This window comes from Nematolebias whitei, chromosome 1, assembly GCF_014905685.2.
Source record: "Nematolebias whitei isolate Nwh7 chromosome 1, NemWhi1, whole genome shotgun sequence".
Taxonomy (NCBI): Eukaryota; Metazoa; Chordata; class Actinopteri; order Cyprinodontiformes; family Rivulidae; genus Nematolebias; species Nematolebias whitei.
In genome coordinates, this window is record NC_056498.1 from 33,811,645 (window position 1) to 33,839,173 (window position 27,529).

Consider the following 27,529-nt stretch of genomic DNA (forward strand, 5'->3'; position numbering starts at 1 on the left):
GATAATCGGCAGCATGGATAATCGGCAGCATGGATAATCGGCAGCATTGATAATCGGCAGCATGGATAATCAGCAGCATGGATAATCAGCAGCATGGATAAGTCGCATATCACCAATTAAAGTGGCATTACAATGATTTTTTTTCCTTTAGTGATTATCCTGGTTAAAGATTTATGGGATGGGATTTCTTCTCCTGGCAGCAAACTAGTTTTGTTTATGAGAGTGACGATTTGAAAACTTGATTTTTATTGGTCTGGAATGATGTCATCAGGAATTCCCCTCATATATTTAACAAGGGAACCCAGTTCTCTTACTGACCTGTTGCCAGTTAACCAGACTAGCTGCTAAATGCTCCTCCAGCTGTTTCTTATCACGTACCTTTACAGCCTTTTGTTGCTGCTGTCCCAACGTTTTTAAGACGACTTGCAGCCGCCATTTTCTTCAAATGATAGTTTCTCACCGTGAATTTCACTTGTTGTAGTTTTTGATACATGCTAGTAAAACTAGCCTTCCTCCAAGACATCAGCTGTCACCTTTATGCAGAGGTTGTGTGATCTACTAGTGCTTGGTCTGGGATGACTCTCAGCTACTACCACGCCAAAAATTAGCCCAGTAGTTGTAAAAATGATGGAGTTTTATTCCTTTTTGCATTTGAATTGATTGATTGACTGTTATGTAACGTTTCTGATTTTGTTTAAAAAGTGTTTTTGGAGAATATTTGTGCATCTGCCATGACATCATTCTGCAGGGGTCGGGGTCTGTTTGTCGGGGTGGAGCTTGTGAAGGACAGAGTCAAACTCACTCCTGCTACAGCAGAGGCCCAGGAAGTCATTTATAAGTAAGTTTAATAAATTATAAATTTGCTTTGGCGACAGAAATGATGCAGGAACTTTTATTTGGTGTAAGTCTAATGAAATAAATGAAAGAAGAAAAGATCAGCATCTCCTAATCTGAGGCCACAGTCTTCTGGCAGAAAATGCAGCATTACCCTCTCTGGTTTGAGAGTGGAAGACTTCAAGGATCTCTGTGTTTTGTTCATGAGGGAGGGAAGAATGAATTGACTGATCGACAGATGGATCAGATCAACGTTAGTAGTATTGTGAACTCTGTTCCAGTCCATTGTGGTGAATAGGGCGCTGAGCTGCACGGTGAAGCTCTCTGTTGACTGGTCGGTCTACGTTCCTACCCTCACCTATGAGCAAAACTCCGAGTAGAGACTGAAACAACGAGATAGTGAAGACAGGCAGATGAAATGAGTCTTGGATGGATGGATGAATGGATGATGGGTGGATAATGGATGGATGATGATGATCGGATGATAGATGGATAATGGATGGATGGATGATGAATGGATAATGGATGGATGGATGGATAATGGATGGATAATGGATGGATGGATGGATGATGAATGGATAATGGATGGATGGATAATGGATGGGTGGATGGATAGATAATGGTTGGATGGATGGATAAAGGATGGATAGATGGATGGATGATGAATGGCTGGATTGATGACAGATGGATAATGAATAGATGATTGGATAATGGATGAATGAATGGATGGATGAAGGATGGATGGATAATGGATATATTGATGGTTGGTTGGATGGATTGATGAATGATGGATGGATGGATGGATGGATGGTTGGTTGTTTGGTTGGATGGATGGACAATGGATGGATAGATGGATGGTTGGTTGTTTAGTTGGATGGATGACAGATGGATAGATGAATGATTGGTTGTTTGGTTGGATGGATGGCCAGTGGATGGATGATGTGATGGATAGATGAATGGTTGGTTGTTTGGATGGATGGATAGATGGATGGTTGGTTGTTTGGATGGATGGATGGTTGTTTGTTTGGTTGGATGGATAGATAGATGGATGGTTGGTTGTTTGGATGGATAATGGATAGATTGATGGATGGATGAATGATGGATGGAGCAGACAGGTGTCATTAATAGCACCAATGAATGCTACCAGCATTAAAATCAGAGAAGAAGAATGAAGTCTTCCAGCTTCTCTTCATCTGATCAAAGCGACTCGTTCTTCGTCGGCCTCCATCTTGCCTCTAACTGAAGAGAGTACGGTTTGGTCGCAGGCTGAAGGAGCAGCACGTCCTCCTCAGCGCTGACGGACCTCATCGTAACGTGCTGAAGTTCAAGCCGCCGCTCTGCTTCACGACTGAGGACGCCGACCTGGTGGTGGAGAAAATCAACCACATTCTAACAGGTGCTCTTTTCCCTCGTTCAAGACGGTACCTCCTGCACGTCTGAGCCGTTGTTTGAAAACAGAACTTGATGCTGGATTGTGTTTCTGCAGAGCTGGAGGAGGCGCTGGGCCTAAAGCTGAACACACACACCGAAAACAGCCGAAGAAAGGTGAAACTGTGACTGTGTCTCTCAGCAGCTGCATGAACGTTTTAGCTTCACTGACTTTAATTTGTGCTCCTTTTCTTCCCGACCTGAAGGCATCGAGGGATGAAAACGGACACGGAGAGTTAAACCACAAAGACGAAGGACTTGAGCACCAAACCAAACGCATCAGAACATGAAGACGACCTCATCGCTCGGCTGACACGACTTTAGAAACAACGGAGTCCGTTTGAAGCAGAATAAATGGACTCAAAGGTTTCATGACCAAGTCATCGTGTCACCTTGAAGGGATTGTTCAGATCTGCTGAAGTGGGGTTCATTTAAAAATTATGAAGAATAAACATCTTACCTGTTGTAGATGGATCTTTGATAAAACAGGAAACAGGTGTGAAAGCTGAAACTACATTCAGCTGTTTTCTGAATTTAAATTACTACTTTACACTTGGTGCCTTTTTTCATATATAAAGAAGTTCGGCTTGATTGGGAACAACATGCTAAGGCTTTTGATATTGTACCGTTTTAACTTTTTGAATTATTTAACTTTATTTACAATAATTTTCCAACAAATTGCTTTGTTCTTAAAACAAATGTTTCCTGATGTTCATTTTAGATTTATTGTTAGAGCTACTATTTTGCTTTTTTCTAGAGCTATTTTTTGTTTTATTTTGGGACTTAAGGTAGAATTTAATTTAACAGCATTTAGCTTTTAATCTAAAAGAAGCTAAGGCAGGTCCTCTGGACAGATTTAAAAAAATTATATATATATATATATTTTTTTTTTAATTTAGCTACTGTTTTGCTACTTTTGCCAGTTTAAGCTTTTAGCAACATTTCAGCTACATTTATTTTTTTGCTACACTTGTTTTTTTGTTACTTTTATCTAGTTTCGTTAATTCTAACTTTTGGCTACAGTTCAGCTATATTAAGCTTTTTGCTACTTTTTGCTTTTAGCAAATGTGCTCATTTTAGCTTTTAGTTAGTTTAGCTTCATCAAGCTTTTTGCTTCTCTACCCATTTTAGCTTTTACCTACAGTTTAGCCTTTTTAGCATTTAGTTTTTGAAAATGTTTGACTAAAATGTAGCTACATTTAGCTTTTAAGGATATTTGGTGTGTATTTTTATTTTGAGCTACTGTTGATTTGACCTTTTAGCATCAATGTATCTACATTTATATTTTTGCTACTGTTTTTATTTTTAGCTTTTAATTAGTTTAGCCGTTTTAGCTTTAGGCTAGATTCAAGACAGAGGCCTCGTGACTCGTTTTGACCCAAGACGACATTTGTTCGCGTCTTCACTCAACAGCCCCACTTCAAAGAGCTGAACTGTACCTTTATTACGAGTTTTCTAACTTTATAAACCACGTTGTGTTCATCAGACACGAACCTCGTCCGTTTGTCATTTTTATCTTTTTGTCCGTCGCTCTTTAGATCCGTTTGTGGATTTATGGACGATGATCCAGAGTTCATTTAGTATTTTTTCCATTTTCTGAAGAGATTTTGCAGATACGGTGCACGGTTTGTGCCCAACAGCAACAAATTTGTAAAAATATGAAGTTTGAATTTGAAAATGTCAATTTATTTCATCATGAAAACAAATTTAATTGAAGCGGTTTGTTTTTAAATATTTACTGTTTGAATATTGATTAAATATGTATCAATAATTCTTAGCATTTCCAGTGTGATTGCGTACTATAATCTGAATTAATCTGCCTCAGATTAACCGTCATTGTACTTTTATTTTACTGAGCCTCGACCCAACAGGATCTGTTTGATAAGTCTTTAATGAGTTACTAACGTTCTGACACAGACTGAACGGGCTTTTTGTGTATTTTTATCTTCAAACAACTCAAAAGGTTCCGGTGTTTAAAATAAAAAGCGCACAAGAAGTGAGATTATAAAGGAACACGTCGTCTCGTCTCAGAACAATCTGACAAAAGTTTCAGTTATTCCCGTTAAGATCTGAGTGACAAACGAGACTATAATCAGAAAATAAATACTTTGTTGTCCCACACACAGTTTATCTACTGGGGATTATTTCAGTTGGATTAAACTACAATATATTCTGACACAGTACATGTACACACAGTACATGTACGTGGTGTTGCAGTTTCTCATTAGACGAGCCCAGGGAAGTTTGCCGCCATCTTGTGACAAGAAACAACGACAACTGAACACAACGTCCGTTTTAATAAAAACCAAAAGACGCCGACAACAAAACTGGAAACATGATCGCTGACGAAGAAAATCACATGATCAGAAAAATGTGTTTTAAACGGCTCTGAACAACGACTTCTGGAAATTAAAAAATAATAATTCCACTATTGTTACAGGCTCAAGACCTTTTCAGGTGTTTTTATACAAAAAGACGTTTTTGTGCACCTATCAAAATAAAACGCAAAGTTCTACTCCGGAACTTCTTCACCTTTTCCCTCCATCAACATCTCATGCTCTACATTTCTGGCAAATTAAAGCAAAGAAGAAGAAAACAAAAAGTGATGAAATGTTAGAAGAGATTTGAGCAAAATAAACCAATTTAAAAAAAAAAAAGATTTCGGGGGAAAGGAAGTAAAAATAAAAAAAAAGGCTAATGTGACTGAGCAGGTCGGTCTTTTTTCGTCCTCCATGATTTTAGACTGAACTTTATCCACGACCTGAACGTCACTTCCTGTTGGAGGACATGATTCACGCCCAGCAGCCGTCTGTCGACTTTGGTTCGTCTTTAACCCATCAGGTAACCTCTGAAACGAAAAGACCAAATAGACATTTAAACATAAAAATCTATTTATCACATCCTGTAGAACAAAAACTCCCTGAATGCATATCGCCCATCGTCTTTTATTCATTCAATCTTCATTTATACAGATATGGTACACACAACAACAAAAAGCATATAAAATAAAAAGTAAATAAAAGTGATATAAAACAATAAAATCAAGCTTCATTGTGAAACCAGGAAAAATATAACAAAAGGGGGCGGAGCTAACACTGTTTTTGTCAAACCTTTTAAATCAGGACTATTCAATTGAATTGCTCAGAGGCCGGACATCCATTATCATTAAGTTTCTTTTACAATTTTAAATTAGTTTTACAGGAGTCCCTCGCTACTTTGCGGTTCAACTTTTGTGGACTCTCTTGCCGTTTTTCAACTATTGTCAACTTTAATATCATTCACGTGATTGGAACGGTACAGATTAAAAATTTAACGGAAAAACTTCCGACAGGCGCCGCCATTTTGTAGTTTTCTTTCAATAAGCTTATACGGTAAGGCCAGTCAAAACAACTACACTACCCAGAAGCCAACAGTGCTTCCAGCTGCTGCTTTCTGCCAAAATGGAGGGAAAATTTTGATCCGATCTGAACCGGACTAAAAAGTTCGGTCCTTATTCATAGTGACTAGCGCTTGATGGATGCAGAGAGCCGATCAGAACCGGACCGGGACTACTTCCAGCCTCATCGGTCAATCCGAGTGCTGCTCACCGGCCCATGAGGCCTCGAGCGGGGAGGCGTTGCTTGGAGGTCCGGAGTTTTCTCCGGAGCTCATCTGGACTTTTTTTTCATCCGGATCTGCCTTGATTGTTTTGACTCGATCGGGATCGTCGTGTGGTTTTGTGCTGGCTATCCAAAGGTCCGGCTCTCTCCAAAAGCGGCTGGTGCTCAACGGCTGCAGAGAGCCGATCAGAACCGGACCAGAACCGGACCAAGGCTGGTGAGTCCCCATACAAAATTTTGTGGTAGCTACTGTACAGTACACGTATGTTGTTAAAATGATAAAAGTTTAGAACATTGCAAGAGTGTGGGAAGAGTTTATAAAGCCTTAACTATATAAATATTACAATAAATAACATTCCTACTTATTTTTCACCTAGCATGGGGGTGTCTGGAACCTAGCCCCCATGATCATCAAGGGACTACTGTAAAAATGAACCCATTGGTGGGTCAAACTGAGCACACCCGTGGGCCTGATTGTGCCCCCGGGCCACCAGTTGAAAAGCCCTGCTCTACCTGACTTCACACGTGCTCTCAGCATGTGTTGAGGATGACTCTCAGCTACTACCACACACAGTTTTGGTTCATTATCTGTAGAACCGATAGAACTAGAGCCATTTTGTTTTGGCAGCCATCCGTAGATGCAGTGATGATTTCCTCCAGCGGTTCACGAGACGTTTCGCTAACAGACACACAAGAGAAAGACTCACGGCAGCTTCATGCGCATGAACACTCTGGCCATGAAGAAGCTGAGGAGAACGCTGACGAAGCCGATGAAGAGCAGCAGGAAGCGGTTGAGTTTGGGAATGTTGGGCGCGTTGGATCGGTCCAGGATTATAAATCCCAACCCGCCCATGGTGAAGAGGAAGCTGGAGGCCAGCCCCTCCATGATGTACTGCCCGTTAACCCTGCCAGGAAAACAAAAGGCCGAGTTAGCCGAGAGCTAACCGCTCAGGTGCACTAGCAGAAAGGCAGGTGTTCATACCTGTAGGCCAGGAAGGCAACGGGTCGCTGGTGTCCGTGCTCGTCCGTCATGGAACCCACACTCGGAGGTTCTACAATAACGTCGTAGATGATTCCTGTGGGTCAGAGAACATGAACCAGTCTTATCTTAAGGAACACACCACTATGAAACATGCCACTTTAAAAGTTGACAAAGTTAATATAATTTAAGATTACACGATTCGCAAATCGTACTCATCCAGATTACAAGAAATAAAGGCTTAAAATGTGTAATATGGGTTTCACTTTCTGAAATTATGGACAAGAAAAATTGATGATATTCTATTTTTTATGCACCTGTATTATTTGTAAGTAAACAACTCTTATTCTTTATTAGACAATATTTTACCTTATCGAATCAGAATTAATATTCACACACTGACCACTGTGTGTTGTTGTTCAAGTTAACAACTAGTTAGATGCTTTAGTGTTTATTTATTTTTAAGTGTTTCAAAGGAAATCATTATTGTAGTTTAGCTGAAATATTATGGACACCAAACAGTGACTGGTCTGAATAACTATCGACCAGTGGCCCTCAACCCATTAGTCACTAAATGCTTCGAAAAACTGGTTATGACTCGCATCAAAACAACCATCAGCATCAACGAGGACCCTCATCAGTGCATACGGTGAGAACCAATCAACAGAGGATGCCATCTCCTCTGTGGTCCACACTGCGCTCAACCACCTGGAGAAGAAAGACTCTTACGTCCGTATGCTCTTTGTGGACTTCACATCCGCCTTCAACACCGTGATCCCCCAAACCCTGATGGACAAACTATCCACACTAGGACTAAGATCCTCCATTTGCAACTGGGTACTAGACTTCTTAACAAACAGACCACAGTTAGTGAGGATCCACAACCTCTCCTCCTCCACCATAACCCTCAGCACTGGCTCTCCTCAGGGATGTGTGTTGAGCCCCCTCCTGTTTACTCTGCTCACGTATGATTGTGCAGCTACCCATCCAGGCTGTCACATTGTAAAGTTTGCAGATGATACAGCGGTGGTGGGATGCATCACAAACAATGATGAGTCCAGCTACAGGCAGGAGGTGGAACACCTGGAGAGCTGGTGCAGAGAGAATAACCTTCACATCAATGTGAAGAAGACAAAGGAGATGATTGTGGACTTCAGAAGGAACAAAAACACCTACACCCCCCTGAACATAAGAGGATCTGTGGTGGAAGTGGTCTCCAGCTATAAGTACTTGGGTGTACACATGAATGACAACCTCAGCTGGAGCAACAACACCACCAGCCTGATCAAGAAAACTCAGAGACTCTACTTCCTCAGACGGCTGAGGCGAGCTGGTCTGGGAAGCTCAGTCCTCACCTCCTTCTACAGGTGTGCAGTGGAGAGCATCCTGTGCTCCAGCATCAACGTGTGGCATGGAGGCTGCACAGCTGCAGAAAGAAAAGCTTTGCAGAGAGTGGTGAAGGCTGCACAGAAGTCTGTCGGAGTCAGTCTCCACACCATCAGACATCTACACCTCCAGATGCAGAAAGAGGGCCACCTGCATCATGAAGGACCCCACTCACCCAGCACACACACTTTTTGACCCACTCCCCTCAGGAAGGAGGTTAAGGAGCATTAAGTGTAGAACCACTAGACTGAGGAACAGCTTCTACCCTGAGACTGTTAGATATTTAGTTGGTTTTTCTTAGTTCATATCTTAGATGTTATTACTGTTTTTCTTTTACATTTCATTGTTGGATGTAACTGGGACCCTGTGTACATAATTTCGCTCCACCACATGAGGTGCGAATGACAATAAAGAAACTCTCTCATTACAGCAGCAGTCCACTGGTACCTTTTAGTGGACCGATAAAAAAAACCTCAAAGCTTAAGAACAAATTTTAGTTTTCGGTTTAAAGCGTGCCATTTGTTTACTAGTTTGCAGGAAGTTTGTGCTTTAAGGCAAAAACCTTTTCGTACAAATACTGGAATCTGGTTTCTTTAAAACCCCTCTGCGTTTATAAGTTTAGTTGTACAGGACCATCACTTTTCTTATAAACGGCAAATGCATCGACAAAATAAACATTTTGTGTTGATTCAGTTTAAAAAGAATAGATAATCGTCAGCTGTTAAATAAATGTTGCAATGATTTGTCGTAACCCTTCTGGTCAGCAGGGGGCGCTACTGACCACTGAAACCTCAAGAAATGACCCATTATCTAAAATCAGTGCTCAAAAATAACTTCATCTGTCCATCACCATTATTAGGAAGACAAAAATAATAATGAAAATATTTAAGAGAACATAAATATATATATTTTTTGGTAAACCAAGCTACACTTAGTTCTGTTTATGTAGGAAAACAGTTTCCCTCCGATTTACTATGGACACACAAACAAAAGGTTTTACAAATTACCCACATTCAACAGATGAAAGGATGAATTAAAGCAGCGCACCAGCTGTAAAACGATAAACAAGTTGAGCTCAGAGGAGCTAGCTGTTAGCTTCGTTACCTCCTGTGATGAGAAAGTAGGACACGATGACGACTGCATACACGGTCATGGCCGACGGCATGTGCAGCCATGACGGTTTCTTCAGTTTTACATTCGGACATTCGAGCAAAGTGAACGGAACACTGTATAAAGTCTCCATGATGTGAAAACCTGCTCGTGAAGAGATGCAGCCGCTGACGTGACGTCCGTCTGGACGTTTAACTTCGGTGACGTGTCCCGGAAGTACAACGGATTTATTTATATATTTCTGTTAAATGTGCGCTTTGAACGATTTACCTGATGGCTAATATATTATCACTTTCATTATATATATATATATTTTATACATACATAAAAATATATATATATTTCATTTGCGTTCTTTACGTGACGTAGTCTTAAAGCGACAGTACACCGGAAATGGTTAATGGTCTTCTTTCCTACTGTAATCCTAATTGTGTAATATCCATCTTTGTGCTTTTGTAATGTTTCTGATATTCATGTACAATTTCTTTCTATATATTTGAAATACTTGACAGAAGCCGTCATATGTTAAGGTGATTTTAAACAGTAGAATCACTTCTGTTGTAAATATTTATATTTTACATCCATCATCTTTACCAGTTTCTTCCTTTTCGGGTCGCAGGGGTCACTGGTGACCATGTCCAGCCAATATATATATAAAAAACAAACTTTATGAACTTCAAACACCTATCATGAAAAATGTGAATCATAATGGAAAAACTTTTGTATGGTCATACAAATCCAAACAAAGTTTTAAAATTACCTCCAAATTTTCCATTTTGACTTAAAAGTTGACGAGCATAAATTGTGTCACAATGCATTTAACTTACTCAGGCTGATAAAAACTTGTTTAACCCAGGGGGGGCTGTGGGTCAGGACCGAGTAAAGTAGTCAAATCTATTCGAGTTCACTCACGGTGGTGACGCCTGCAGAGCTGAAAGAAATTATCTGCGGTAACCCAAACCCCCGCCTCTTAATTTCAGGGTTCCCAACATTTCATAAAAACAAAACTCCTCGAGTTTATTGGAGTAATTCGTGATCAAGTCGCATGAATGATCAGAACTAGTGCAGCAATCACTCCTAAATACTAAAAGGCCATCATAACCAATCACAGGGAACCAGTTTCTCTCATAAAATACAACATTTTCACATTAATTTATGATTCAGAAAGGAGTTTGATATTAAAGTAAAAGATAAACTTCTAACCTGTAAAATCTAACTGGTTTAAGTGTAGGTGCCTAAATGTTCCAGTACGTACATAAATCATAGCACTGTTGGTGCAACAGGACCCAGATGTACCAAATAAAGAAGACAAAAATGTGTTAAATCTTTAAACACTTCAATTAAAAACACAAAAGTGACCGGTTTGTCATTTTTTTATTGTGGAAATACAAATACACATTTTACTTTGCTTTCTGGCTCTGTGCCTGCGCCTTCAGCACCTTCACGACGATCTTCTGCTCCTCAATCAGGAAGGCACGCTTGATCCTGAGAAGCCAAGAAACAAACTTTAGGTGTGCATGTGAAACGTGCGCGCTCGTTTTTTCGCTTTAAAAGGGAAAGTTCAGATCATCTGAAGCAAGTTCTGTGGTGACGCGATAAACAGCATCTTACCTGCTGCAGATATGAACAAAGGTGGACAAATTTAATTCTCACCAGTTTAACTGTTTTTTTTTTTACTTTTAATTTTGTGACACCCCCCCCCCCACCACCCCCTACAAACTTATGAAACAAAAAAATATATTTTGAACAGACTGACTAGCTGATCAGCGCGGGGCTACAACCAAAGACTTGTGCATTTTTAAAATGTAGCACTTCATACAAACCTTACCAACTTTTTGACAACATAGACTTTACTTTACATAAATATGTGTACTTCTTGACAGCAGCAGCTGGCTGTAGCACTTCCTGTGCAGCTTGGGGACCCACGGGAAGAAAAGTTTGCTAGCATCAGCACCAAGTACAAAAATGACCAGACTAAAAGTTTATAAAATAACACTTGTAGAAATTCACTTTAGTCTCCATCTCGCTCAAACTAGCTGCTAGCTCGTCCATCTGGTACGAATTGTATTTAGTTTCTCTAAAACTTTAGGTAAAGTGTTAACTATTCACAAAATGTCCAGATCACAAGGCCTGCACCATCCCTTTAATTACTTCCATCTTAAAACGACAAACTTTATAAAACAAAAAACACACAAGAGCTCATAATTATCAAATGAGTCAAATATGTGACTAAAGCTGCAAAAATAAAATCATTTACATTGATGTTTTATTAACAGCTGTCTTCAGAAATAATACTTTTTACTTCCTTACAAAACTGACCATTTTTCTCTGCCAGCTGCTGTAGCATCTGGAAATCCCTTCGTTTAGTGCTCAGAGTCATTATGAAGCTTGGGGTTTTCTTTTTTTTACATGTATAGGGCTGGATTTACTGATGACATCATTCTAGATTCAACTAATAAAACCAGGTTGATGCCAGGTGATATATCACCAAATTATAAAACAAATGTCATTTTCAAGCTTTTGAAAAATAAAAAAATAATCTTCATCGTGACTCGTTTCGCTGCAGAGGTCACGTGTGATTCAGCAGTTCTGTCGGTTGAACACGTTAAACGTTGAACAGCGCGACTCTCAGCAGACGCAGACACGACAACAGTCCTGTCTCACCTGTCGCGCACACACTTCGCACACATGGACCCTCCGTACGCTCTGTTGACGTGCTTCTTGGTCTTGGAGAGCCTCATCAGAACCTGAGGTCTGACGGCACGAATCTGGAACACAAAACAACCATCAGTCCAAACTGGACAGAAATGGTTTGTACAGTTTCTCCATCACCTTAAAAAACAGCACGAGCGATTAACAACAGGCTCAAACTGAGTCCGTAGTCAAAACGGTCACAGCAACATCTGTCATCCACAGCAACATCTGTCATCCACAGCAGGGAGTCATGGTAACGGTTTACGGACAACCAGTTCTGGTCTCAAAGGTGTCCACTGGACAACGTGGAAATATTCCTCATGTCTACCCCCGTCCATTTACATTTAAAACACCAACGAGTTGTTTTGAAATTTCTGTTCCAACTTCTTAAAAGTTGTCAGTACTAATGTTTTGATTCGACAGCTCAGAAAGTGCATTTTGAACAGTGTGGTCTAAAGAAACCTTTAAGTCTTATAATAAAATCAACCTGGATGCAAATAACAGAAGATGGTGACGAACATTAATCAATGGTAATTAACAAAAACACGTTTCTCTGTAACGTTGCACAAGATGTAACGCAGCTCAGAAAACATCATTAACATGGAAGAGAAGAAGTGATCGGTGTTCCCACCAGAACAAAGCAGCTCCAGCTCCAAACTGAACCCAAGAAGTTTCACATCCAGCAGATAAAACTATGTAACTGAACAACGAGCACGATTTAAAAACTCTTTGTTTTTATATTGAATCAGGACAAACGGCTGTTTTATTGTTGAAATGAGTTCCTACTTGTCAACAAACTTGTTTAAAACAAACCTGTGGGAACGATCTTTAAATCTGAAAGAGCCGTTTCCAGATTCATCTGTAAAACTGAACAAGCACAAACCCAAACCTTTAAACAGACTGGTCCACTTCACAGACCTGCTCCGTTACTGGTCAGAGAAAAACCACGAGGACGGTCCGACTTTAACCCAAAACCACGTTGAACAGCCCAACTGGACAAAACCCAAACATCTGAGCCCACATCCAGGTGCCTGGTGGGCCGGACTCAAACACCTCCTCAGGTTCTACTTGTTTTTTAACAACTTTTGGTAATTTGTAACAATATTTCACAATAAGACCAACGGGAACAGTCTCGGCTGTGGTTCACCACCTTATTGCCACGCTAAGGATGAAAGAGTTGTTCTTGGGTTTTTTCATCTCTCCTGCACCGCCTTCATAACGCTCCAAGATATTAATATTTCAAAAGCGAAGGACCGTGTTGTGCATTTTAGGAAAAACAAAAAAGCCTAAACTCCGCTCGGTTTAGGAAAACGCTGTGGAAGCTGTGAACTTAAATATTTGGAAACTGGGTTTTATTCCAACATAAAAATTTAACACCGAGATCAGCAGAAAACTCAATTTACAGCTGATGCTCAATTCTTTTAAAAGCCGACATTTTTATCAATCTTTTACTGAAAGTATTTTTAGTTTGCTGCTCTGTCAAACGAACAGGGCTCCACGGATCTTTTCTAAACATTAATACGTTTGGATATTAAACTCAATAAAAAGCAAGTTTAAAGTCCAAACCTGAATAGAAGAAATGGCGATGAACCTTTCAGATGTTGCACATGGGCAGTAATAACTAAAAAAGCCAATAAATGTGCACATTTTCTTAATCCCTTTTGTTTTTTTAAACATAAAAGCGCGTGTAAATCTGGGAACTGCCTAAATTAATTATCTTTAGGGGACAGTTATCTAAAGCTGGGCCAATATGGCCGACAACTTGTGTAAAACATTCTATTGCAACTTTTCTGGAGAAATAGTTTTAATGCTTATATAATCAAGCAAACTTTTCATCATCACAAACTGGTTTCATACAAGACAACTTTACCACAGACTAACTGGGAAATAAGTTCTTCAGCCCAGTTAGTTTGACTCATTCAAAGCTGGGTTTAATTTGAAGGTTTGCAACTGTGAAAAATATCCGATCATGGAAAAAGGCACCAACCGGAAGTGGTTACTTTTCAAAATAAAACCGCAAAACATCACGTTCGATGCCGTCCCTGTGGCTCAGCGTGTTTACTTACTCCACGCAGCCTCCCGGGGCAGATGCCACACGCCGACTTGGGGGCTTTGCCGACCTTCTTGGTGTACAGGTACACAATGCGGTTCCCAGGAGTCCGGGACCTGCAGACCAACATGGAGGATCACATCACCAGGTTGCTAAAACAGACTTGATCCAGTCTGAGAGCAGCTCACTTACAGTCTGGTTTTATTAGAGGCCGTGTTGTAGGACAGCCTACGGCGGTAAGTGAGGCGTTGCACCATTTTGGAGCTGGAAGACAAGATTCAGTTTTAATCAACATGTTGAGGCTAACATGCTAACAACGCTGCTACAAAATTAGGCTCAAGTGACATAAATTAATATTTAAATTGCGCCGCTGTTAGAGTTTACAGTGACGTTCTCTGTATCTCAATTCTACAAGATGTAAATTAATCACTGTCCTCTATAAACTCGTAAACGAGCGGCCTCGTCTTGACAGAACAGACGGATTAAAAATCATTTGTCTGAACTCACTAATGTGCAAAATGATCACGTCGTCTAAAACGAAGTCTTCTTATAGAAATAAATTGTGCTTTAAATCGGCCACAGTTGGCTTTAAGATAGAGGATTACGGCCGATTACAAATGCAATATCATGGAGAGCTAAGCAGGAACCGCCATACCTGCTTTCGCCGTAACCGGAAGAGGAAGGAAGCAAGCGGAAGTTAAACGTTAAAGAGCTGCGTGCGCGTCTGCCCCCTGCTGGCCGCCTAACGTTACTACAGAATATATATCAAGGAAATACAGTAATATGAACTAAAACCAAATAAAAGTTGTTCATTAGTACTGAATATAAAGTTTGTTATAAACAAAACATTAGAATACAAAATGCCTAAAAACTTCCTTGGCCAAAATAATTAAAAAAAAAATCAATAAAGATTAATTTTATTTTATATGAATTAAATTGCACACAACTTTAGCACAACTCAGTAAGTGTTATTGACATAATTCATGTAAAAACAATTAAGGTTTGTAGCATTGTGAATTTTAAGGTCAGTAATAAATTATTGAAAGTTAATGGGATTTTTTAGAACGAACAAAAATACTAAATTAACTATTTATAATATTTAAACCATGCAACACGATGATAACCACAGTCTTGTAAACGTTTACTTTGATCTTTCCTGTCACCCTTTTGTCGCAAATCACTCCTGAAACCTTTTGCTATCCACTTGATCCATTTCTGTAGTTTTGCTATTGTGGTTATAATTTTAAACTTTATTCCTTTCCATGTTAGTTTTGGTCAAAGCTTCAGAGGGACCAGAGAGCCACATGTGGCCCCTGAGCGTTAGGTTGCAGACCCCTGACTTATTAGGTCTCTCTTGTAAATGAGTCCCTGAGGCTCATTGGGACTAACTTGTATAAATAAAGGTTGAATGAAGAAAAAAAAATTAGAGATAAGTCATGTTTGTGACATTAGATGAAAAGATGAGCTTGTATTTGTCCAAACTGTCCAGTAGATGGCAGTAGATGGTTTATTTGTAAAGAGTGTGGAGGTGCAATTTTTCAAATCACCTTTCTGTTTGGTGCTTTCTTTTCAAATTTGAAAATATTAATATTATTATTTGGCTGATTTAGTTATTTGGCTGAGGGAGTAAAAACAGCCATTTAGGGAGTACAAGCCTGTGTATCTTGTGCCGGGCCCAAGCCCAGGTAAATGGTGAGGGTTGTGTCAGGACGAGCATCTGAAAACACTTTTGCCAAAATTAACCTGCGAGTTCATCTAAGTACAGAGAGAGATGGAGGAGGATGAGTCGCTGTGGCGACCCTGAAGAGGGAAAAGCCGAAAGAAAAAGAAGATTTGGCTGATATTGGGTTCCTTCAGAAACATTATATGGGTTTGTACTCAGTGCCTTAAATGTTGACTAAAATATAATTTATTCTACGCACCACCGACCAAAACTATTCATTACCAAAAGGTCAACTTATTATTCCATGATGGTTAAGAAAATAATTAGAACTATAAAAGACAACTACCTTTTAATTAAAGTCAAACAAACTCTTCATTAAATGAAACTTATCACAAACAGATGTGACGGAAAAAAACTTCACAACCACTAAACAAGAAACACAAAAAACAGAGTAAATAAATCTACCACCTACAGACAAACAGTGACAACATTTAAGCTTTTTCTTTTCAGCCAAGATTAGAAAACAAATAACAAACATGGGTCAGACGAACGCTTAAAGGTTTAAGTTCGTGCCAGAGCAGAAAAAAGCAGCACCATGTACAGTAAACCACCACCTGAAGAAATCAATCTTATTTAAAAGCTAATCAAGCTCAGGCAACATCAAAATGGCTCCAGCTCGGTTAGTTTTACAGATATTGAGTAAAGAGTCATCCCCAACTCATCCTTTGAGCGTTTCGCAACATATTTGCCTAAATTTTAAAACCTTCACAGGTACAAAAATGGCAGCAAGACTACCATTTGTGCTGAAACTGAGCTAAAATCTGATGTGGAAGTAGCTGAGAGTTATCCCCAACACTAACGGATAGCGAGACATCTCGCATATTATGAACATTTAAGTTTGTCCAACAATATAATTGTTAAATTTAGCTATAAACTGGTTTACTGTGCAGTGGCACATTACAGATTGATCTTTAATGGGCTCAGGCGTTCATAAAACACTTGAATATGATATTGGGATTACAGGAACTGCTCTAAATTGGTTTAAATCGTATCTATCTGATAGATTCCAATTTGTAAATGTAAATAATGCATCTTCTTCATACACCAAAGTTAGTTATGGAGTTCCTCAAGGTTCAGTGCTTGGACCAATACCTTTATATATGCTTCCATTAGGTAATGTTATTAAACAACATGGGATACATTTCATTGTTATGCTGATGATACACAGTTATATTTGTCCATGAAACCCAATGAATCCAATCAGCTACTTAGACTACAAACATGTCTTAAAGACATAAAAACATGGATGGCCCTAAATGTTCTGCTTTTGAACACAGACAAGACTGAGGTTTTGGTTTTTGGACCTGAGCATCTTAAATTTTTCAATCTTTCTCCCACCTTAGATGACATTAATCTGGCCTCCAGCTCTAATGTTAAAAAGCTTGGTGTTATTTTTGATCAGGACATGTCTTTTATCCCCCACATTAAAAACGTTACTAGAACCGCCTTCTTCCACCTGCGTAATATCACTAAAATTAGAAATGTCTAAAAATGATGCAGACAAACTGGTTCATGCATTTGTCACGTCTAGACTGGACTATTGTCCAAATACTTCTTTAAAAAGTCTTCAGTTGATCCAAAATGCTGCTGCCAGAGTCTTAACTGGAGTTAGTGGGAGAGATCAGATCTCTCCAGTTTTAGCTTCTCTCCACTGGCTCCCTGTCAAATCCAGAATTTAATTGAATTACTTCTGACCTACAAAGCTCTCAACAACCTAGCTCCATTTTACATTACAGATCTTATTGTTCCATATTTTCCCAACAGAGCACTTTGCTCTCAGACTGCAGGCTTACTTGTGGTTCCTAGTGTTTCCAAAAGCAGAATGGGAGGATGATCTTTCAGTTATCAGGCTCCTCTCTTGTGGAACCAACTTCCAGTTTCTGTCCATGAGGCTGACACATTGTCCAGTTTTAAGACTTTCCTTTTTGATAAATCCTATAGTTAGGGTTGGCTTAACGCTGCTTTAAGCTTAGACTAGTGGAGGACAAATTGACGTCATGTCCTTAAATGAATTGTTAAAACTGAATAGTTTTCATTTGATACTATTTCTATCTTAACATGTGATTCTTGACTTGCCATTGTGTATCTGTTCCTCCTTGACCTGCCATTGTGTATCTGTTCCTCCTTCCTGTTCCTCTCAAACCCAGCCGGTTGAAGCAGATGGCCGCTTGTCCTGAGCCTGGTTCTGCTAAAGGTTTCTTCCTCATGAGGGAGTTTTGATTGTAATATTGTCTTGTGCTTGTTCGTCTCTAAAAGCTTAAACTTGCACAACTGGTTTGGTTGAGTCCAGATGTAAGTGGATCTGGGATTAACCTGTTCTCCGTCAGAATCAACATCTTCTACAAAGAAGATTTGTGGCAAATCCAAGAGACGCTACGATTCACGCACACGGAATAATCAGCAACATCTGCAGGCAGACTTCATGTCAACCGGAGTCATTATTCCTAAATGTTGCATCAAGACGTTAACTCGAGCAAGTATTCAGAAATGGTTGCACCTTTTGAAGGACTTTGCTGTTTTTCAGGTTCACGGAGGTCACTTTTTAGGGGACCCTTCTCCAAATAATTTAAATAATAATAATGCTAAATCGTTACACAATCCTCTCCCAGCACCTCTCCGCAGCAAATGAATAATCTGCTGAGACTTAAACCTGCTGCTCCTGTTTAATAAATCCACCACGATTAAAACAGGATTATAGCTCTGCTTTCAGGTTCCCAAAGTCATCGTCTCACGAGACTTTTTTAAAATTTATATATATTTTTTAAAACTTTTTTATTTTTCTACTTGTTTGAGGTTTTTACCCAATTTGAAATTGGACCACATTGCATCATCCATCCCGTTTCACTGCTACACCGCTTTAAATCAGGCCTCTCAACTCAGACGAAACTGAAAATATGCAGCGGTTTTCCGTTTTTGTCTTCAAACGTCACCCGAGATCAGACAGTTTGTTATTTAGGTGGTCACGGGTGAGAAACCACTAAATATTTATTCAAACTTTAAAACATACCCGAGTGAATCTATTTCAAATTTGTTTGGATTAGATTTAACGTAGTTTTGGAGTTAATTGCCCTTTCCTTTGGATAAAGCTAATATTTAGCTCACTCACTGAAATGAAGCTCATTCGTTTGTAAAGTTGATAAGTTGGAGTTAGACACATTTTTTTCGCTTTGATTCCATCTGCTTTATTTGTAATGTTTGGACAGTTATTTTTTTAGTTTTTTTGCTTCATTATAAAACAGTCTACCCCCATATGGAGCACGTATTTATACATAAACACTGTTTTGCCTGTTCTGTGCCACTAGATGGCGAGAAAGTAAAAGTTACCAGAGAAGCAACATTTTATTTTGACTAAAAATCCTTCAAGTTTAATTGTAGCTTGTGTTTTTCATTTCATTTCCCTCTGCAGAGTCATAAGTCATTCCCAGGTAAGGATTTATAACATACAGTAGAGCAACACGGCAGAGAGTTTATTAGAGATACCAAGAAATTTCCTCATGCCATATTAAAGATGGCTATTTCGCAAATATGAGTTTGAGCATGTTTTTTTAAGCGTCTAGAACTAATTAAGCCAGGGGTTAGCTTGAAATGCATCCCAGCTCGCTGAAAATCCTGGAAGACCCCCTCTTCATCCCCGACTCAACTGCACCGTTCTGCGGCGGTCTTTGTTTTTGGGGTTTAAGAGAAGGAACTGCTTGTTAGCTGCTAGCAGAAATTAGCGAGCATTCAGAGACGTTAAATGATTGACGTGCTTTCTAAGAAAAGTTGCTCCGATCTGAGTTCTGGGTCTGGCTTGGGATTCTCTCTCAGTGGGATTTTCCAAGAAAACCTCGAGAAGGACGTGTCTAAATCAGATGCCCGAACCAACTTTGACTCTAGTAGACTTGTCATTTCTTTCTCGGGCCCAAAGCCCGGCTCAACCCGAATTCAGGGCAGACTGGGCTATGTTAATGTGCTGGATGGGTGAGCCGGATTGGTGTCAGGCTTTTGATTGCATCAGCGGATCAGCTGCATCCAATTATATGGCAACATGGCTTGCCATACAATCCAATTAAATGGAAACATGGCTTGCCATACTGTAACCAGCCATATGTGGCCATTTCACCGCAAGCTAACCGGCCTTGAAAGAGGTAAAATAAAGTTCAGTTAATTTTCAGATGGGATTATACTGCCAGGAAGTGATCCACCGCCCAAATGGACGTTCATTCAGTTGCTGCATTCAGCGAACGCGAGCGGCCAATGACCCAAATAGGTGAGATCCCAAAGCAGACATGTCAGAGCGGGGTCCATGTCTGAATAATGCAGAAAGCAGGTAGAAACAGGGTCATGAAAGGACAAACACCCCTCCGATCTTCTGCCCCTTTTATTCAACCACGCGTTCACCGACCGTTAATAACTATATAAGCACTCAAAGCTTAATTAAAAATGTCGGGGGTGGGGTGTGGGGGTTGGTTTCGGACCTGTAATTACTGTTAATTTGTCGGGTCAGGTGGGGTTCAGAAATGATGCCTACGGGCTGGGGCCGGGTTGGATCAGATTTTTGGGCTCGAATGCAACTCTAGACTCTAGTGACTGTAGTCCGAGCTCGTGTCTTGTATCTTTGTTCTTGGTCTCTTTTGGTCATGGTGACCAAAATTGGTAATGTTGACCAATGGTAACCAGTTGAGGGTTGGGACCATCAACATTTATTATAGACCAATTGAAGAAGATGGTAGAAAAGTAATATTTAAACAGCTTCAAGGTAAAATCTATGTACTCTAACAATAATTAACACCTGAAAACATCATCTGAGGTGTATGTTTTTATTTCAGCGAGGCCATTGTGTTGCTCATTTACATGGCAATGGTGGAACATAAGCCTGGACCATCCTGTGGAGATGCGTCTCCACTCCAGCTTTAATTTCTCCTTCTTGCGTGGTGTCTATTGTTTCCTTCCATGTCAATGTCTGGAACCGAAATGAAACAGTACAACGAGAGCTTTGCCGTCCTCACCACAACAGACTGGAGCAACGCCCTCGTTACTGCAGCTGAAGCTCTGTTCTGTCAGTCTTAATGTTCCCAAACAAAAATCTAAGATATTTTAAGCTTCTCTGCAGGATTCCAAGACTTTCACACACCCCTACAAACTGGCTTTACATTCTATATTGGAAAATTTGTTTCATTATCATCAGCCTATTTACCCCCCACGGCCCCCCTCCTGGTTCCTGATAAATCCACACAGCTATGTGGGACACAAAGGCTTGGATTTAGCTCCCGGGCCAAAGTTAGGGTGGGCCAGGCCAGCATGGAAGTTTCTGCTGCTTTTGCCGCCGCACAGATATCAGACAAATCAAAACAACTGCCGCCATCACCCCCTCGAACACCACCACCCCCTTCCTCCCAAACAGCAACCCCTTTGATGAGCAACCAGTCATCACTTTTATACTGGAAATGCAACCAGATCAGGAGAAGCCGATGATGCAGCAGAGAGGAGAGCGAACCATTGTTGAAAAAGAGCTGACAGCTTGGATGGGATCTTGTTTGATAGGCAAATATATTGACTGATCTAATCTGAAGAGCTGGGTCACCAGATTCTGATGGGTACTGCTCAGACAGACTGATACAGCTGAACAGGCCATTTAACGTGATAGAATGTGACTTGGATCAGCCCTGGCCTTTGATTTTAAATTGCATTCAATGTTCCTGTCAAACATGGATGAAGTATACAAGCGGAACAAAACAATTTGGAGACGGATTTATGATAAAGGTGTAGATTATGATAAAGGTGTATGGATGTATCCATCCATAATTTTACCAGTTACAAAAATGTGTGCACATGCACTTTATTTATTTGTTTGTTTATAGAAACAAAACTTAAGTATCTGAAAACCATTCTTCTGTGCACACGTCTAATTTCCACCTCCATGTGACATAAACTCCTCTTTAGTTACTTTAAAGGGAAGGTTCAGATTAGGAACATTCCAGATTACCAATTTATCTTGGAGTCTCCTGGGCGGTGTCCTGGAAAGGGTTCCTTCCAGTATTCTGTTCTTCTGGAGAACTTCATTGTTGATACTGGCAATGAGACCTGGAGTGGTGTGACTGGGAGGAACAGCTTTCCCTGATCTGACTGACTGTTGGACGTTAGGCATAGGCTGTCCATAACCAACACCATGACTAAGCATTGGGCACACCAAAAGTGTACTTTGTACCAGGCCACCTTGGGCCAAAGGCCAATGATTAGTTTTGTAATTGTATCATCGGACCTGCAACCCTTTATCCTGTAAAGTTGGGTAGAGAGAAGCAGACCACCACCATCTAGTTGTGATTTGGAATAGGCATATAGAGGGAGTTTGTTAAGGTTAACTCAAACGGCTGGTGAGGGTAAACTGAGAACCTTTGGATCTTCAACTTGTAATCTGGCATGAATGCAAATGGTTGGACAACAATGTTCACATGAACCAATTTGAATTTTTGAGATTTGGGTTTCAAGAGGGTGACAGTCCACTTGGTCTTGGTCCCTTTTCATCTAGCCATTAGCATGTCAATCTGGTCAGAATTAAACTTTATTTCACCAAATCTGGGTTGTTCTAAGACAGGGATGTCCAATCCTGGTCCTCGATGGACACTATCTTGTTTCCCTGCTCCAACACATTGGATTCAGTGGTTAAATGACCTCTTCATGTCCTGTAAAAACCTGTTAATCACCCATTTTTTCAAATCAAATGGAGCAGAGAAGTGCACAGAGAGGGACTGGAACCCTGCGGAGTAAGAAGAAGGTTCAGTATAGTTAACTCAAGGTATGCTGATTTCTTTCTTACAGGTGGAGTTATGGATTGTCAAAGGAGCAGGGGGTCCAATGGTTCCAATGGTTCCGATAAGCAAAAGAACACACCCGGGGTCAGTCTCAGGTTGGGGTAGATGAGTGGTTGAAAGGCAAAGAGACAAGTGAGGAAGTCACAAGGAAGCTCAGGCCATACAGGGAGAGTCCAGGAATAGGTAGGCAGCAGAAGTTAATGCTGAAACATGTAAGAACACAAGGTAAGTCTTATCTTTCACAGGATAATGCAAAAGTGGCTAGAAGCACACCGGTAGGCATGTAATGCTCCAGTGGCGAAGGAAGATATTCTGCAGTCTTTTGTACTCCTGCAGCTCATTAAGGAGATTGTCCACAGGTGCGGCTTGTTGGCACCATCTTGTTACTGCAGGATGCTGAGAGAACTGAACTCCCACACCCCTGTTCTAAGAGATATCTGCATCCATCCATCCATCCATCCATCCATTATCTTTACCCGCTTCTTCCTTTTTGGGTCACGGGGGTCACTAGTGCCCATGTCCAGCCATCATTGTGCGAGAGGTGGGGTACCACCCTGGACATGTCTCCAGTCCATCACAGGGACACATAGAGACAAACGAGACAAACAACCATTCACTCTCTCACTCACACCTAGGGACAATTTAGTTACCAATCAGTCTAACATGCATGTTTTTGGTTTGTGAGAGGAAACGGGAGTACCCGTAGAAAACCCACACATGCACAGAGAGAACATGCAAACTCCACCCGGAAAGGCCACCGGACCGGGATTTGAACCGCGGCGACTTGCTTACTGAGAGACAGCAACTCTACCAACTGTGCTACCGTGCTGCCCGAGATATCTGCAACAGATATTAACTGTTCATAACATTGTCACATGACCCCACATCAAAAAGGTCTGAACAACCTTTTTAAGGGACAGATGATTCAGTGACAAAAACAATTCCTCCGGCCTAGTCATTTCTCTGTTATTCTTCCAATCATTGATACAGTCTATTTATAGTTTCCTCATCGTCAATGCACATTTCAATCCAATGGACAACTCTGTTCACAGTTTGTTCTTGTAGAAAACAAATGGTGAGAAAACCCAGCAGTATGAAACCTTCACCACTCTGTGTAGTGAATGTATTACAGTAATCAAATTCAACTGCTGAGCAAAACAACAACTAGCCTCTTGGGCTTTGGAGTTTGGCAACACTTGCAGTATTTCTACAAAGTGCGTAAGGGGAAAGATCAGCTTCTCTGCTGATCATTACCATGGGAGATTTACAGGTTGTAAAATGTTCTATTTTACAATTACAAAGAGAAAAAGGTCACTGTAATAACGACAGAGAAATGTGCAGTGTACAATACATGTAAACTAATCGCCTATTGAAGACATAAGATTGGTTAGTTTACATACAAAGTATAAAGCACTGATGGATTAAACCACAGGGCCACCAAATAAGACTATTGATGATGTGATGTAACACAAGTGAATACTTTCAACCTCTGTGATTCCTGTTAGGTAACAAGAAGCTATTGATGTGTAAAGGATAAAGGCAGGAAAGGCAAAAATCAATGAGGTCAGGACTCATGAATTAGTCTAAAACATGATGCACTTGTTGTCAACATAGACTTTTTCATATTGTGTACAGACTGCACATCTATTCCCATTCAACAGGGTTCAACCAGTTTTATATTGAGTGGTTAGAGGTTATTTGACAAAAGAGAAAAGGAATCAAAGGGACTGTTGAGTCAATGCTATGTCAGCTGATGTATCCAAGTGTGACCTTTACTTTTTCATTTGAGATTTTGACCTGTAAAAATACCAAACATAGTTTGATATCTTAATAAAAAATCACAGGGTACTAACCCATCGGTACCACGAGTCAATGCCAGGGCTGCAGCCCTCCTGTGAAGCTAAAAGATAAAGTGTTACCTGTTATGCTTTTTTGATGAAAACAAAAAATAAAACAAACGTTCCTGGAAAAATGCATATTGCCTGTTGGTTTTCACATCAAACTTTTAAAGTTTTCACAAGATTTATTAGTGCTCAGAGTATGACTTCAATATCCGCAAAACGTGTTAGGTTTTTCTGCACTCGCTCTTGTTCAAGGCAAACCCCTTTTCTCTCCCTCCCCTGTTCTCCTCTTCCTCCTGCTTTTTTGCTCTCTGTCTGTGTCTCGGAGCTCCTGATACGCATCTTCCGAACGAAAAATACTATCATGAATCTGGTGAGCTGGATTTTCAATGCAATCGACAAAATCATGTCAGTTTCAGCCATGACAAAACTGGTTTGGTTCATGCTATGAGTACTCTAAATGATCTGATTACGAGCTAAACCGTACGATGGAAGTGATTTGTGAGAATCGCAGGCCACCTACGGCTTCTAGGACTTGCCAGCATGTTGGAGATGACCTTGAAGGAGGTTTCTAGCACGGATCAATAGAATGCCCATAAATCTGGCCATTTTGGATTGAAAGTACCAGCAGGACTCAAGGCTGACAATAAAAAAAAAAAAGAAAAAATCTGCCTGAAGAAATCAACAATTGTAGCTTATCTGAATCTGACTCCCCCGTTTGGCCTCGAAAACAGGCCGACTATCATATTTCTCCTGGGACATGGGTAAACTAAGAAAAAAGCTTTGTCTATCGTACCCCCCACCTGAGAATTTCTGTGCAGGCTTATCAGAATTGCCGGCTGACCAACATCTTATCAGGACTATGGCCTATCTGGAAGTGCGTCATGGACAAATCTCAACGTCTTGACGTTAAATGCATATGTAACGTGCCTATAAATATGCTTGTCCTCTGGACATAGGACCAGATTTAACTTTTTTAGATGTTTCTACTTGGATTATTGAGCATGCATCAGGATGCTTGCTGGTAGAGTTTTTTAATGTCTTAAATTGTGTCCTGATAGGACAAGATGTGAAGAGATCTTTTTTGTAATACCAGTATCCATCCTCATGGCCTTTTCCCTTTTTCTATCTAAAAAAGTATTCTGATAAAGGATAAGAGGCCGTGCTCCTGTGGCAGCATCAACGTGCACTCCGCCCATCTTTCGGACGACTGTACGAACATAATCTCACGGTATCTCGGTCTAATGAAAATAAAGCTGATTCTGATTCTACGTTATAGAGCATCAACATACTAAATACAATTAAAGTAGCAACTTCTTTCCTTTCCATTGTTCAAAATTAAAGCCAATGTGTCTGGTTTATTGTTGCTGCCATGAGTTTGTTTTTGGAATTGCTGTTTGTGCTCTATAGATGTGTGACTGTACAAAAATCCCACCTACAAATCCTGACAAGCTGTGAACTTGTCAGTCACAGTAAAAAAAAAAGGGTCTTTGAGCCTCAAATGGCTAGTTGAAACTAAACATGCGGAAACAATCTTTGAACAGACAGCTAAAAGGCTAGGACTACACACAATCAACAAAAATCAATACCTGAAGTATAACATTTTCATTTTTTTGACAAATTTGTTATTTGCTGACACGAAAGGGCAGTATTTAAATATTGTTCGGCAGCCAAATGATTAGGGGGCACACATCCTTTGTGGCTTCAACTTCTGGGTTCTGGTCTTGTGTCTAGTTATAATGCCTATTGGTGGATTAGACAGTTTAAGATGACAGCAATGCACTTTGGTGTCAACCCTGTAACCTCATCAGTCAAAGCTACCTGCAATAGGTAAAATATTAATTGTCCGTAACATTTCCAAAACCATACGTCAAAAGATCTGAAATTTGGCTGTAAAGGAATAGTTGTTTTTTTTTAATGATTTTCTGAAATAGTTATCATTGGTTAGAATCTTATCAGCCCTCTGCATCATCAGCCAATAAAAAGACTAAAGTCTTGGCTTGGTTAATGGCTAGCTAAAAGAGAGGCTTGTAAAACAGCTCTTTCTCAAAAACCAAATACTAAATCTACGTTAGCTAATGATAAACATCTAAACTTTTAAATGACACACTTTGTTTAGTTTGTCGCCGTTTTCTCAACTGAACAACATGCATGTTACAGCTCGTGTTAGTGTGCAGAACATGGACAGACCATGTAGATGCAGTTGGTGCCGAAGCTGCTGAATGCTTCAGCATTCAGCAACACAGTACATACACAGGCCCTCGTTTGGCTAATCATTATCCTAGCGTGGATGAAGACTTTTGCCTCTCTCTGCACACTCCGTGCTCTCTGACTGAAGTCACGGCCGATAAGTTGCTAACTATTCATAACTATTTGACAGAACATCACTTCAAAAATCCTCAGACTATCCCTTTAAGTCTCAAAGCGAGCTGCAGGTTTACCCCCCACCCCACCTCCTGTTAGCTCTGCTGCTGTTTTAAAACACGCAGATCTGAGCATGGCTCCAAAGCAAACACTGTGCAGGTCTCCTCGCCTGTTTTCATGCAACTAAAGCTGAAATGTGCAGGTGGACTGCTCCTTTAACTTGGAGGGGAAGAAATGGAGCCACAACTTGCATGTAACCTTGAGATGACCCAAAGCACTGAGCTGGAGCATTTCCACCTGTTCCGTCATCACATGAGGTGTGTGGAGGGGGTCCATGTAACCACGGCAACTCCTTCCTCAAACTGAAACGGCAAGAACAGGGGAGACGTGCACCGTCTCTGCCTCCTTTACCTGAACTATTCTTCCTAAAAGCCTCCAGCTCACGTGGTCAGCATAATGTTCTGGAGCATTATCCAGTTTTATTCCAGTATTTTCCTCCCTGAGATGGGAGGGATGCTGCTGCTGTGAGGAGGAGGAGGAGAGAAGAGCAGCTCTCTCTCCCAAAGCTCCTCCTCTGTCATCAGTGAGTGAGCTGAGCGGTCACATTTTTATTTTGCTCCATGAGCACAAAGAGGGCACCGGAGAAGATTTCCTGATCTCAGCGTGCTGCTGCCTGCTTTAGTTCAGTCTCCTCGGTCTCAGGTAAGGCATGGCTCCGTCTCCATCCACG

The 27,529-nt window shown here is 40.5% G+C and overlaps 4 protein-coding genes across 4 annotated transcripts in view; 2 read left to right on the forward strand and 2 right to left on the reverse strand.

Annotated features, from left to right (window-relative positions):
- Positions 1 to 2,574, forward strand: part of etnppl (ethanolamine-phosphate phospho-lyase) — a 13,674-nt gene extending 11,100 nt beyond the window's left edge. Inside the window, exons 10-13 of the mRNA XM_037683876.1 lie at positions 749 to 838; positions 2,100 to 2,230; positions 2,321 to 2,379; positions 2,469 to 2,574. Coding sequence (XP_037539804.1) covers positions 749 to 838; positions 2,100 to 2,230; positions 2,321 to 2,379; positions 2,469 to 2,552 — 364 coding nt within the window. The 3' untranslated portion in view covers positions 2,553 to 2,574. The remainder of the gene's footprint in view (positions 1 to 748; positions 839 to 2,099; positions 2,231 to 2,320; positions 2,380 to 2,468) is intronic.
- Positions 2,575 to 4,609: 2,035 nt separating this feature from the next.
- On the reverse strand, positions 4,610 to 9,542 carry ostc (oligosaccharyltransferase complex subunit). Its single transcript, XM_037683887.1, has 4 exons — positions 9,331 to 9,542; positions 6,844 to 6,937; positions 6,569 to 6,766; positions 4,610 to 5,110 (listed from the first exon to the last, which is right to left on the reverse strand). The coding sequence occupies exons 1-4, from the start codon at positions 9,467 to 9,469 to the stop codon at positions 5,092 to 5,094; spliced, it is 450 nt and encodes a 149-aa protein (XP_037539815.1). The 5' UTR covers positions 9,470 to 9,542; the 3' UTR covers positions 4,610 to 5,091.
- A 1,149-nt stretch (positions 9,543 to 10,691) lies between these two features.
- On the reverse strand, positions 10,692 to 14,757 carry rpl34 (ribosomal protein L34). The gene is made up of 5 exons (XM_037683900.1): positions 14,736 to 14,757; positions 14,273 to 14,344; positions 14,097 to 14,196; positions 12,001 to 12,104; positions 10,692 to 10,821 (listed from the first exon to the last, which is right to left on the reverse strand). Exons 2-5 carry the CDS (start codon positions 14,335 to 14,337, stop codon positions 10,737 to 10,739), a joined length of 354 nt encoding a protein of 117 aa, XP_037539828.1. The 5' UTR covers positions 14,338 to 14,344; positions 14,736 to 14,757; the 3' UTR covers positions 10,692 to 10,736.
- Positions 14,758 to 27,358: 12,601 nt separating this feature from the next.
- LOC119409620 (sodium/potassium/calcium exchanger 2) overlaps positions 27,359 to 27,529 on the forward strand; it is an 80,687-nt gene continuing 80,516 nt past the window's right edge. The window contains exon 1 of the mRNA XM_037676523.1: positions 27,359 to 27,501. The gene's annotated coding sequence lies outside the window, so the exon portion shown is untranslated. The remainder of the gene's footprint in view (positions 27,502 to 27,529) is intronic.